Source organism: Hirundo rustica, chromosome 7 (assembly GCF_015227805.2).
Source record: "Hirundo rustica isolate bHirRus1 chromosome 7, bHirRus1.pri.v3, whole genome shotgun sequence".
In the NCBI taxonomy this organism is placed as follows: Eukaryota; Metazoa; Chordata; class Aves; order Passeriformes; family Hirundinidae; genus Hirundo; species Hirundo rustica.
Genome location: NC_053456.1, coordinates 9,686,141 through 9,699,184, shown reverse-complemented (window position 1 = coordinate 9,699,184; position 13,044 = coordinate 9,686,141). Strand labels below are relative to the sequence as shown.

Below are 13,044 nucleotides of genomic sequence, written 5' to 3'. Positions count from 1 at the left end.
CAACTAATTAGTTCTCCCACTAGACAACTAATTTAGATACGAAAGAGTAAGTTCATTTAGACATTCTTTATCTGTATTGATTCCTAGTTAGGAGAAACAGTGAAGATTACAATGAATATCATTTCTATTTCTTTAAGATTTCTTGCTCAGCTTTGTATCTCTTCTCACAGTACTTCTGCTTCTCTCTAAATATCCTCCTTTTTGATATTATCTTACTTTTGTCCCTTCTTACCTCCTTGATCTCACGAACATGCTGCACTTTGCACAACAGTAGGATTACAATGAAGTTCAACTCTGCACTTTTTTTTTCCCTAGGATAACAAAGACCTAGAACTAGATATCATTCCAGCAAGTCTTTCAGACCGGGAGGTAAAGCTGCGAGATGCAAATCATGAAGTCAATGAAGAAAAAAGGAAATCAGCCAGAAAGAAAGAGTATGTTCCCAAACATTCTGTCTGCATGGCACATTATCTGCTAAAGAACAATTCTTTGATATTTGCATGACCAGAACTGACAGTCCTGTAACTCTTTCCAGCTGCAGAGCTATTGAGACAAGTCTGCAGGTGTAGGGCAGAAGTTGTTACTTGTAGGTTAAAGAATTTCAGAACATTAAGGTTGAATTTCTTTTTGTTTTAATCAGAAGTTAGAAAGGAAAAGTAGTGATTCAATCACTTGGATTAACCCTGATGTTGTGGAGTTGCTAATTTCTTTCTGGTTGTATGTAAAAAGCAACATGAGCAGGAAAAAATAAAGTGCATCCTTAAGTATCTAAGTATTATCTAAACATTAGTAACCCAAGAGTTCACTTGAAGTTTAGGCTCAAATTTCAGCAAGTGTAGGACTGAGAGAACTGAAAATAGCTCACACTAGAGGAAATACTTGAGAGGTTCTTGTTGTACTTAAATCCATAAACAGTCTGCTTTCACAGTATTCTGTCTTATTTTTTTATGTAAGAATATTGGGAAAGTATTTCTCATCCCTCTGAAATTGTCACTGCAGGTCATGCTTGATAAGAACCCACTTATACTTTAGAAAATTATACTTGGTCTGCCTGTGGCAAATTTGCAAAACATCAGGGATTTCAACTGTGAGGGACCCAGCCTCGGGCTCTACAGATGCCGTTATTGCATTTCACAGCATCTGGATTTTCTCTGGTCAGATACCAAGCTGTTGAAGTCTCTTCAAAGTAGTAATGTCTCCCAAATCCATCTATGTTGCCTCTGAAGGTAAAGTTTTAGGGTGACTTCCCAGTGACTGTCAGCAAAGATGCAAATGCTGTTGGTGAATCACAATTCCTTAATCCTGGCGGGGAGAAAATTTATGAGAACCAGCTGATAGTTAAGGATGGGTATGTAGGTGGTAAATCCCATGGACTCAGGGTCGCAGGAATACAGCTTAATAGGATTTTGTGCAGAAAAGGTTTTTAGAAAATAACTCTACAAGGGACTGGAGTATGAAGTGGTGTTTTGGTCATGGACCTGAGAGGTGCAAAGTAAGGCAGCTGAGATCTAGGCTGGAAACACCTTTATCCATTAAGACAGCAGGAGAATGCTTTGTTTTCTGTTCATTGTAGAAACACTTATAATCCAAAACAGCTAAAATACTCCCCCTTTTTCAGATTCATTATGGCTGAGCTGCTGCAGACAGAAAAAGCTTATGTCAGGGATTTACATGAATGTTTAGAGGTAAGTCATGGCCCAGGAGGTCCCCAGTATTTCCTGGAAGCACATGTTGTCCTCTGCAGTGGGGCTGTTCGCTTTAATGCACGGGCTGTGCACACTGATTCACAGAGCCCTTCCTTAAGGATTCAAATCTATTCCTTTGAATCACCTCACACTAGGGAAACTTCTGGGTTTGCACAGTCAGCTGTACAGCAGGGTGTTCCTAAAATGGATGGTGATACTCAAGGCAAAAACCAGAGTGTAATTCGGTGAAATCTGTCAGCTTTCACATTCCTGCAGTCTGACGGAGATTTTTATGTATCTAGTGCTACTGAAGTGGCAAATCTGGCTTATCTTGCAGCTGTTTCTGCCTGCAGTTTTTGAACACCATCAGCTGGACAGCAAAGACAGGTGGTGTTGGCATGTTTCTGCTTTTTCCTCAGACAACTTCAAAGCATCAGCACTTGAATATCTCTAGAGAGCTTTCTGTAACACTGGAAAAAAATTTTTTTAGCTTGTTGATTTAATCTCAAAGTACATGGTTCCTTTCAGCCTGTGCCTCTGGCAGTAAAACAGGATCTATTCTTTTCCACTGCATTTATTCACAAAATTAAGAGTTTCTGGTGTCTTCCAGACTTACCTTTGGGAAATGACAAGTGGAGTGGAAGAAATACCAGCTGGGATCCTTAATAAAGAACACATCATCTTTGGCAACATTCAGGAGATATATGACTTCCATAACAAGTAGGTTTTCTTACAGTTCTGTTAATGTTTAGGCACTTGTGCATCTCTGTGGTGTCTGCAGAGAACCCCTACAGCACAGTGCACACCTGAGTGTAAAGTAATTGATCCAAGTTTGCAAAATAATGTTTGACTTCTTGTTTTGTTTCTTTTACAAAAATGAATTGCAACTTAGTTCAAACTTCACCTTGAGCTGATTAACAATGTTAAAGTCATATTATACCATGCTTTGCTTTTGAATCTGGTACATGCTTTCCATCTCACAGCACCAGATCTAGTCTGGACGCTTGCCCGTCAAAAATATGATCTTGGAAAACACAAAAGGGAGAAAGTGGAATTGTTGGCATGAGCTGGGTTAATAAATAGCTTTCTGCCACTTCTTGGAGACTTTCTGTATTTGATCTGTAACTAGCAGTACCCCATCTTGTTAAGATAAGACTGTGTACCAGATCAGCTTAGAGGGCATTGTTTCCATGGTGCAATGTCAATGCAACAAGTTATAATCCTAACATTTTGGGGTGCTGGATCCAACAAGTTCATTCTGAATTCCAAATCTGTCTTCAGGTTACACTTTACAAACAAATCAGAGAATCCTTCCCTGTTCGAGTTCTGGGACATTTCAAGTGCTTCAGTCTGATAAATGTGCCATCACATCAAGGGCCCAGCAGAGCATGCCATATGCCTGCTTTTGTGCAAGCAGCTTCAAAGCATATCAGGATAGTAGCCTGACTGCCTTCCCACCTCCCCTAGCTCTGTGGTGCTATATTTTTGTTCTGGTGACCCTGACTGATGCCATCTGATTACCTTCCTTTCTGAGTTTCCACAGCTCCCGGCTACCATCCCTGCAGCCCTCAGTTGTGTCCCACAGCTTCTCACTGCTGTCATTTCTCTTTTCTCTGACCCCTCCTCCTGCAGCCTGATGCTTCTACGTAATCTTTTTTCCACTAAAACTTCTCTCTAGCAATGCTAAAATAAATTTCCCTTGTCCCCTCCACCGCCTTGTCCTTTGGCTGGTGATGTTAAGGCATCCTCCAGCCTGATTCAGAATCCGTGTCCAAGGAAGGGCAGCAAAGCTGGTGAATGCTCCAGAAAACATGTTCTAGGAGGAGCAGCTGAAGAAACTGCTTCATATTCTTCTTTCCACCCAGGCATTGTCCAGGGCTCTATCTGCAAACAAGTGTCACTTATGGTACAAGCTGTTCAGAGAGAGTTGACTTAAAATAAAATCTGTATTTTGGAAGTTTACTGGTTACCTGTGAAATGCTGAGCTTGTTTAAGTTGTTGTCCTTTGTCCAGTGTGCTGAGTTGGGTGTTGGGAATCTGGCAGCTTTGGGCTTCCCTTGTTACTCTTTGTCTGAACCACTACACGACAACTCTTTGAGGATCTGTGTAAATAGAACAGTTCCGGACACACTGGCTCCCTACTAGGCACTGCCTCTTTTTCCCTCCTGGTGGAGCTGATGACTGTACTCAAAAAACAAAAGCTCACCTTGGCAAGTGACACTTTTTCTGCTGACTGGACACTTGGGCAGCCTCATAATCAAGATACAAGTATTGATCATTAGCACTGATTAACTCATTGGTTATCCTGCATCTCCTGGGTAATTGACTGTAACTAATTACATTGGTGTCTTCTTTTTTCAGCATTTTTCTAAAGGAGCTGGAGAAATATGAACAACTGCCTGAGGATGTGGGCCACTGCTTTGTCACCTGGGTAATGAGGCTGATGCCTCTCATTATTTATTCAAATTAATTCCTCCAGCACAGGTGGGAACAAGCTGGGAATAGGTGCAAGGATTATGTCCCCAGTGATAAATGAGATTAGGAGCTAGTCTGGAACTACAACTGCTTTGTCCTTCATGTGCCCCAGGGTGAAAGCTTCCACCCTTCTCCTCAACAATGGTGTGAAGGCTTTCCAGAGCCTCTCTGCTTGTCCTGTACTGACCAGGACAGCTTTAATTTACCTCTGCTGGTTTCTGCTTAGCTGAACTTCATCAAACCAAACCTGTTTTTAGGGGTGACATTCATTTCCCTGTGAATAGCCCTGGGAGGACAGACATTTAAAATCTTAATATACCTTCCTTAAAGAATTTTATCATGCCATGAGAACTCCACAAAGGCATGAGGAACATATTTTATCGACTTTTTTCCTCCAGAAATTAGTGTCAAATTTCTGAGCCACTGTGCTCTCTCATTCCATTATGCAATGCCAGGATAATTTCCAACAGGACTTTGAAATCTTGATGCAGAGTCTTTGTGAGCTCAGGGGGCTCTGGGAATTTGCTACAGTATTTTATCTGTATGAAAGCTGTTCTCTTTTCAAAGTATTTACCAGTCAAGTCAGCCATCTTTGTGTTTTGTCTGATTGTTTTCTTCCTATATCAAAGCTAGGAATTAGTATTTTAAGAGTCAAGATGAAATATTTTCACTTATCCAAAAGAATGAGCATGTTTAGGTTATTTCAGATGGGCTTTTAATTTAAAAACATGACACAAGTCTTGATGAAATGGATTCAGATATATTGTTTACAAAGAACAGGTTACCTGTTTAGGAAAGATGAATGTACTCATGTAACATTCTCTGCAAAATCTTCATGGTATTTTAAGGAACCACTGCATCATCTCAGCAAAGGTACATGTCCTGTGTGTGTGATTACAGATATGCATACAAAGCTGCCTGCACAGTTGCAGGATCCCATTGTTTAGATATCTGGAATAAAAATGCAATAGCAATAAAAGGAAAACATCCTCCTCTTTCATTTGCCTCCCTTTTCTTGAGACCAGAGTATCTTAACAAGAGGTGGGAGTGCACAGATGCTTTTAATTTCTGCTTAAAAGGAAACAAATTAGGAAAAAAAATGCAAAACATGCCCAGCACAACATAAAATTTGAGCCACAGAAGTTTGAACCAAAGTAGGAAAGGCAAGTTTGGGCCAAGTGTCACAAATTTCAAGTAAAAATTGTTGGCTTGTGCCAGTTTAAACTAGGTGGGTCACTTGCCCAGTTTCTAGACTGGCTTTATCCTCAAGTAGATGATAGAGTCAACACTTCATGACTGAGTTTTGAGACTTTCAAACTCTTGTGTAACATTCTTAGAGCTCTTAGAAATTATTCTACAACTGGATTAAATTTTTAGGCCTTCCCTCTGTGATATTTGTTAAATAAAGCCTCCCCCAGCCCTCAGAACTGCTCAGGTAAGGTATGAACCTTAAAGTCTTCTGCTCTCAATTTCTGCTCTTGTGCTGCTTGGTGGCAGGGTGTGGGGGTGGGTGGTGGTGGTGGGTGTGTGGGATAGAGTTGTCACCTGTATTTATCCTGGTGTGCCTTAATAAAAACCTGTGGGAGCAGAGAAACAGCTTATCTTGCTTTTCCCTTGATGTTTGTTTTCACAGGCAGATAAATTTCAGATGTATGTCACCTACTGCAAAAACAAGCCTGACTCCAGCCAGCTCATCCTGGAACATGCAGGGACTTTCTTTGATGTAAGCAGCCACTGCTGTTTTCCTTCCACATGCCTGGTGCAGCTGAAACACCTCTTTTTTACACTCAAGCTATGGGTTCCTTTGTGTGCTTGGCATTTGGGTTTTTCATTCCACTGCAAATAACACATGCTGTGAGAATTGATCAGCTGTGGTGTGGTGTGTGGTGAGGTCTGGAGACACACATTCTTATGGGAACCTTTGGGAATTTTTCAGACCAAATCCTTTCTAAAGATCTGGTTTCGATGTAATCTCTGTTTCTGGGTTAGTGATAAAATGAAAATGTCAAATTCCATTATATACTATGACCAGAAATCCCTAAATCTAAAACAAGCTCCTATCCTCCTGTTCTGCAAATTCTACCCACCCTATTCCACATTTACTTGATTGTGCTAATAAAGAACTCCACTGACTCCAATTAGACTGTTTCCTATACAGGTGCTACAGCCATTGATCAATGTTTTTAGGCTCCATTTCCAATTTTAGAGGCTGAGAAAAATCTTTCAAGTTTTTGAATGCCTTTAAACCAAGCTCTTCCTCTTATTTCACCTCGTCCATTTTGCCAGGGTTGTCTACTACCTTATAGCTTTAATTAGTTGTCTTTCTAGAGGGAAAAAAAAAAAAAAAAAAAAAAAAAAAAAGGAAAAAGAAAGAAATGCTAAGACCTCTCTTCCAAAGCATTGGAAGTGTTTGCAAATGTAACACATCAGGAGGATCCAAGCTGTGATGGAGCTGGCAGCTGACGTAAATCAGCTCCTCTGGAGTTTGCACGTTACAGAATGTCAGTCTCACTCGATAATGAAAGGTCTCGCAGGAGAAGTGCTGAGCACCTTTTTCTTGCCTTGCCGCCGAATGATCTGAAAGTCGAGTGGATCTGGAAGGGTTTTCCAGGAGGTGGCGCTTGAGCCTCTGGAATGGTTTATACTGGACAGTGTTGTTTGCACAGGTTAAAAGCTTTTCCACTCCAGCTCTCTGTACGGGCAGGAAAGCTGCCTGATGCTGCTAAGTAGTGAATATTCGCGTGTCAGCATCTGCTGTTTTCCAGGGAGAGCTGTTTGCCTTCCAGGGTGCTGGGCCATCACCCAGTGATGCCTGTGCAAAAAGAGAAAGCTGACTATCCCCCCCAAAAAATCCTCAAGGAGGCATTCAGTGTGAGTGATAAGGGAATGCAAATACCTGTAGATCCTTCTTACCTTGAGATCTTGGAGTGCCAGTGGTTCAGGGGCAGGACAGCCTGGCACAAGGAATACAGAGAAAATAGTTGGACCATTTTTCCAGGCAGAACCTGGAATTTCCCAAAACTCTGATGATGAGAGTGAATTATCTAGAATAACACCCCTTAGTAAAAAGCCTGCTTGAAAATCACAAGTGTTCCTCAAATTTCATAAGCTGTCATAGAAAGCCACCTTTGAGGAAAACAAACAGTCCCAGTAATTTGTTTGAGCCCTTCAAGCCCATGGAAAACTTGCAGCTACAGGGCTCACTGTAAGGGTTAACTGATTAGGAGAAGGGGCAAAGGTAGGTGACATATCTCATTTAAAATCATGACGAGAATTACGAGCAATGCTGAGAGCTGGGATGTTCTCAGGATGTAAGCGAAGCCATGTATGTAGAGAAAAGCAATTTATTCTATTGAACCAGTTGAGACAGGTGGAAAACAATGCACAAACTCTCAGCTGTGAAAGGTGCCTAGTTTATCCTACAGCATTAGTCTAGTAAAGCATAAAGATTAGCATCTTCCCTCCCTACAGATGGTGCTTTGTTTATAAAATTCAGAAGTTGTTGGTATGGTTATATTAGCTGGAAATTGCACAGGGAATGAAAATAGTGTGTTTATTCTGACTTAACTGCAATAGTCTTTTTCATTTCGCTCTCTCAGTTTTTGTGTCTGTCTTGTTCATCATTACTTAAAACTGTGTTCTTTTTTCAGTAGTTTCAAAGATAAATGATGCCTGCCATGTTTAGCAAATTTTAATATTTGTAATACCATGTACTTGAGGCTAGCAAGGTATATTTTTGATTACCAGCATATGTTAGCTGTCAACTTCAATTGGTAGAATCAGCATTGAGGTAATCAAGTTGATTATTTGAGGTAATCAAGTTGATTTTAAAGTCTTTAGTTAAGCAAGCTTTGATCTTTGGTGCAGAGTTTGGTTGAGACACATACATGCTTCTGCTATTTGGGATACTTTTTTTTGCTTTGAATCTTGGAAAAGATCCAGTTTTATGTTCCAGAAGCCACAGGGCGCTTTTGGTTTGCATGGCCAGCATGGAACACGGTAAGGCTCAGTGACTCTGGTAGCGTTGCAGAGCGTGGTGTTTCTGCACGGATGAGGGATCTTGGACAGTTTCTCTGCTGAGCCAGAATGTCCCTTAGGAAATGAGCAGAGGCACAAGCAGGGTTTTACTCCAACACTTCAGGGAGCAGAGGGAGGAGCTGCAGGGAGAGCATCCCTTTCCAGCACCTGTCAAATGTCGCTCCACCAACCCCCTGTGTCCCTGCACCGCCTGACCAGGGAGCAGCCTGGCAGAGCAAGGAGTGCCAAAGGGGAGGCATCTTGCTGAGAGCATGCCCTGCTGTTCAGAGAGCTGGGGGGAAGGAGCAGGACTAATTTAGTTACTTGGATCCTACAAAAACAAGTATACTTTGCCAGCTGCAGGAAGTTCACAGATGTGGCCAAGGTCTTGCTGGCTGCAGTTATGAATTAAGTCTCAGCCATGTGCTCTGCAGGCACAGTTTCTCTGTGAAGTCAGCTATGACTCAGCAAACTCCCATTAACTCCCAAACAGAGCCCCTTCCCTTTTGGGTCTTGCTCATGGCACCAGAGCTATTAAAAATATATATATATATAATAAAAATTCTAATAAAAGAAACCGAACCAACAAAGCAAAAATCTGTTGGCACATTGCATGACAAGTTGCTGCTTTTGCATCCCAGCATTAAGACAAGCACTGGAGCTAAAAAGAAGCAGTAACCTCCCTAGTACTCAACAGAAAATCACATTGTATACAAAAGGAAAATCTCTGTTCTCGGCAGGTCTTCTCCCTTCATCTTCCATAACTTCTTCACTTTGCAGCCTCAGATTTACACTCCAGTAGCTGGAGCATCCCCTTTTCCAGTTGCTTCCTTAGGAATCCAGGATTTCTGGTGGCCCAGGAGCAAGGCAAGGCATGCCCAGGGCCTGGCAGAGACAGAAGGGTTTCCAATCTGTTCTGTTTCAGCAGACAATCTGCCCCTGTAGAGCATGAGTTTGGAGCCTTTTAGACAGCTAAATATGTTTGTTAGGGTCCTGTAGGATTTTCAGGAGCTCCTAACTCCCCCTGGAACAGTTGGGAGGAGGCAGCTGGACCCTTTGCAGCCCCCAGCAAGTCTGTGATGTCTCCAGAAATTTGTGATCAGACATTTTGGTTGGGGTTGAGGTGACGAAACAGAAGTGTTCAGTGCTGTAACAGGTATCATAAGGGGATATCTCTCCTGGCCCCCAGGTGCCACCTCAGAGTAGAGCACGTCTGTCAGCACTGTGTCAGACCTGTTATTCCCATGTGGATATTTCAGCTACCCCAGGGCTCTCAAATGGGACTCGATGCCTATCTTTAGACAGCTAAATTACACCCTACTCATGCAATTTAATTTAATGTCACTTCATTTTAATTGAATGTTAAGACTCTGCTTTCAGCCTGCTTAGCTAGGGGAAACCAGATGACATGACAGGTAAGTCATACTTAAATCAAAGCCTGTTTACTCAGCAGAGCTTTAGCTTGACTTGCAGAGGGACCCTGCAGTTTAAATGGCCTTAGGGGCACTCTGCAGTTTATTGTCAGCCTCTCTGAAACCACACTTATGTGCATGTGAGCTTAAAGAGGGTTAAAAACTAGACATGGAATGCAGGGATCCAGAGCTAAAATTAGTTATGGGTGGTTCTGTCTGGCAGGGGGTTAATAGTTTTCCAAGACTGACTGCTGTTTTTATCCCTTGTAGGAAATTCAGCAAAGACACGGGCTGGCCAACTCCATCTCTTCTTATTTAATCAAGCCTGTCCAGAGGATCACAAAATACCAGCTCCTGCTGAAGGTACCTCAGTGAGCTGCACACATCAGCTCATGCAGAGCGGTTCACGGGTGTAATGAGTTACCTTCTGCTTAAGGGAGCTGCTTCCTGACCCATGAGCATAAGTCCCCAGACATCTTCCAAGGGCACAGTCTCCCTTGAGAGCACCTTGTGCTATAGTTGTTCCCATTTGACCCCGCTATTTGTGAGCATCCACAGTGGGGTTTGCTGCAGCTCTGCTTTCCGCTGTCTCAGGAGCAGCTTGCAGGGACGAGTAGCACAGCTGGGTGTGAAGGCAGCACGTGGGTCAGTTTGTTCACAGGTGTCTGCACTGCTTCTCAGGAGCTGCTGACCTGCTGTGAGGAGGGCAAAGGGGAGCTGAAGGATGGCCTGGAAGTGATGCTCAGCGTCCCCAAGAAGGCCAACGATGCAATGCACGTCAGCATGCTGGAAGGTGGGCAGGGGCCAGGGAGGGGAGGGACCTGCTGGGAAATGGAGTTTGGTAGCAACTTGTGGTGGAAGTTAGTAGAGGCTGACTGTAGCAATTCTGTAGTTTCATCGTAATTTTTAAGTACCTCCTGGCTGCTTCCTTATATTTTTCCAAAGGTCCTGGAAGAATAAAGCTGGCTAGGAGGTTTTGGTGGGGGGGTTATTTATCTGTTTGTTCTGTGTGTGTATATATGTACGTATGTGTGTGTATGTATGCATATACATATACAATGTATGTATACCTAATACATATACCTAAAACATTCCTTCTCCATTAAATGAAAAAATCACCTCCTGAAACAGCATCAGTATAGCTGCTGCCAGCCGTAAAAATTATTGGATGAAAACACTTCATAATACTGTTTCAACATTTCAAAAGTTCCGGTTTTCTGAGTCAAAACAGCTTGTGTTTCAAAATGTTAGCGTAGTTATGCCAACGATTTAAAAAGAAACATTAAAAAATATTTTAAATCTACAGAAAAAAAGTTTGATTGGCACAAAGTGAAGTCTTTTATTGGCTTATTATTGTGTGGAGTATTTCTGAAATGTAAAAATTTTATTCTAGACTGAGATGCTTTATTGTGTCTCACACATTTTCTTGGCCTGGGAAAATAATTTCCAGCCTGACTTAAGGAAAACCAAGAAACAAACAGAATACTAAAACAAGTGGAAAAATGAACTGATGCCAATAGCCAGGCAGCACAATAAGCCCAGGTGATTAAATTGCAGGAGGGCAAACTGAATTTGTAATGAAGTGCATAGGATTTCTTGCAATACAGTTCTGCGTACAGTAACCACCACTGAAACTTCCATAATACTATTTTTGATTAATTATTACAATACTTCAACAGCAGCCTCATTTAGCATGTATGATGTATTTGACCTCCGATGAAGTAATTAAGTCATTGCAGTAGAAAAAAAAAAAAAGGAAAAAGAAAAATATTGTCACTGGGGCAATAGAAAGCCATTATTGTCCTTTCAGAATATGAAAAAAAAGGAAGAAAAGACCCTTTTATTTCAAGTCTTTACTGCTTTGGTGTTTCTGTGAATTGCTTGTCCCAAGAATCAATACAAGTGATTGTATTTCCTGGTTTTAGGGTTTGATGAGAACCTGGACGTCCAGGGAGAGCTGATTCTTCAGGATTCCTTCCAAGTGTGGGATCCCAAGTCTCTCATTCGGAAAGGCCGTGAGAGGCATTTGTTTCTCTTTGAAATCTCTTTGGTGTTTAGCAAAGAGATCAAAGATTCTTCAGGACACACAAAATATGTTTACAAGAACAAGTTACTGGTAGGTGTGGCTGCGAAGAAAGTACTCTGGGTGTTGTGTTTTTCGTAGGTGGAAGTGGTGTTTTGGAGGCTCTCCTGTCCCCTGTTGGGCTGGGGATACCTTTGTCCCTGAGTCCTGCAGGACTCACCTGGAAGTGAGCCTGCAGTGAGGCTGGAGAGGTTTAAGGCAGTGAGATGTGAAGGGTGGGGGAAATGCAAGCAGGATCTCTCCAGCCATTCACTTCCCTGCCACCCCAGAGTTTTTCTGGTTTTTATTTGCGTGTAGCAAACGGAGATAAGGTGCCATTCCCCTGCCCATCTCACCCTCCCCACTGCATCCTACAAGTCCAAAGTTTTCTGGACTCGTGAAGCTTCATGTATATGAAATCTTTCATCATTTCTCCTCCACACTAGACCTCAGAACTGGGAGTGACTGAACATGTTGAAGGAGATCCCTGCAAATTTGCTTTGTGGTCTGGACGAACACCATCCTCAGACAATAAAACAGTGCTGAAAGTAAGTCTTTTCTGTTTGTTTTCATTGCCTTTAGCACTTGTAGCTCAGGCTTTGGGTGCCCTGAATGAAAGGTCTCTTTCTTCCCTCCTCATATTGGCATGGCTTCCCTATCTGCTGTGGGGTCATGCCTGCATCAGGAGCAGCTGAGCTCTAAGGCCTCAGTAGCAATTGGGAGTTGTGCAGCCTTGCTGGAATTGCATCTCCTCTTGCAGCCTGGGTTGAGCAGCTGCACACTGACAAGGGCAGATCTCAGGGTGTTTAGCTGGGAGGTGTAATTCTCTTATTGCTTTGACACTGGGCTTATCAACAACCAACCTCTTCCACAGACCTCCAGAGCTGACAGCCGGTTCTGTCGAGCGAGTCTCTGCTGAAGAATCCATGTTAAAGTTGTTTTGTCTAAGGAAATCCCAGCTGCGCACTGAGAACCTGTTTCCCCTCTACAGAGCCTGCTGTATTGCTAGCATTAAATGTATTTATCCAGAGCTTAGCTGCTTTGCTGTTGCTTGCCAAGTAGGTCTGGTTAGAATGCTCTCAGTTCCCTGGGGTTACCAGGTACTCCAGCAGCTACAACAGCGCAGCAGAGAGGACAAAGTTAATCGTGACATTCATCAGCTGACTGTGACTCCTCTACACGAGAGGTGAGAACGTGATAAAGCCTCTGTCTTTCTGCCTTGTGAAACTTTAGGCATCCAGCATTGAAACCAAACAGGAGTGGATCAAGAATATCCGGGAAGTTATTCAAGAAAGGATCATTCATCTGAAAGGAGCCCTGAAAGAGCCAATTCAGCTCCCCAAGACACCAGCAAAGCAGCGAAACAACAGTAGAAGGTAACTTCAGTCATTCC

The 13,044-nt window shown here is 42.5% G+C and overlaps 1 protein-coding gene across 8 annotated transcripts in view; it reads left to right on the top strand.

The window, feature by feature from the left end:
• The window catches only part of KALRN (kalirin RhoGEF kinase), a 472,211-nt gene that overhangs the window by 327,319 nt on the left and 131,848 nt on the right, over positions 1 to 13,044 (top strand). For all 8 annotated transcript variants that reach the window (XM_040069425.2, XM_058421255.1, XM_058421256.1 and 5 more), the window contains exons 23-32: positions 316 to 434; positions 1,619 to 1,685; positions 2,296 to 2,405; positions 4,047 to 4,116; positions 5,794 to 5,883; positions 9,860 to 9,952; positions 10,271 to 10,382; positions 11,515 to 11,705; positions 12,098 to 12,199; positions 12,885 to 13,027. In XM_040069425.2, the coding sequence (XP_039925359.1) occupies positions 316 to 434; positions 1,619 to 1,685; positions 2,296 to 2,405; positions 4,047 to 4,116; positions 5,794 to 5,883; positions 9,860 to 9,952; positions 10,271 to 10,382; positions 11,515 to 11,705; positions 12,098 to 12,199; positions 12,885 to 13,027 (1,097 nt within the window). The remainder of the gene's footprint in view (positions 1 to 315; positions 435 to 1,618; positions 1,686 to 2,295; positions 2,406 to 4,046; positions 4,117 to 5,793; positions 5,884 to 9,859; positions 9,953 to 10,270; positions 10,383 to 11,514; positions 11,706 to 12,097; positions 12,200 to 12,884; positions 13,028 to 13,044) is intronic.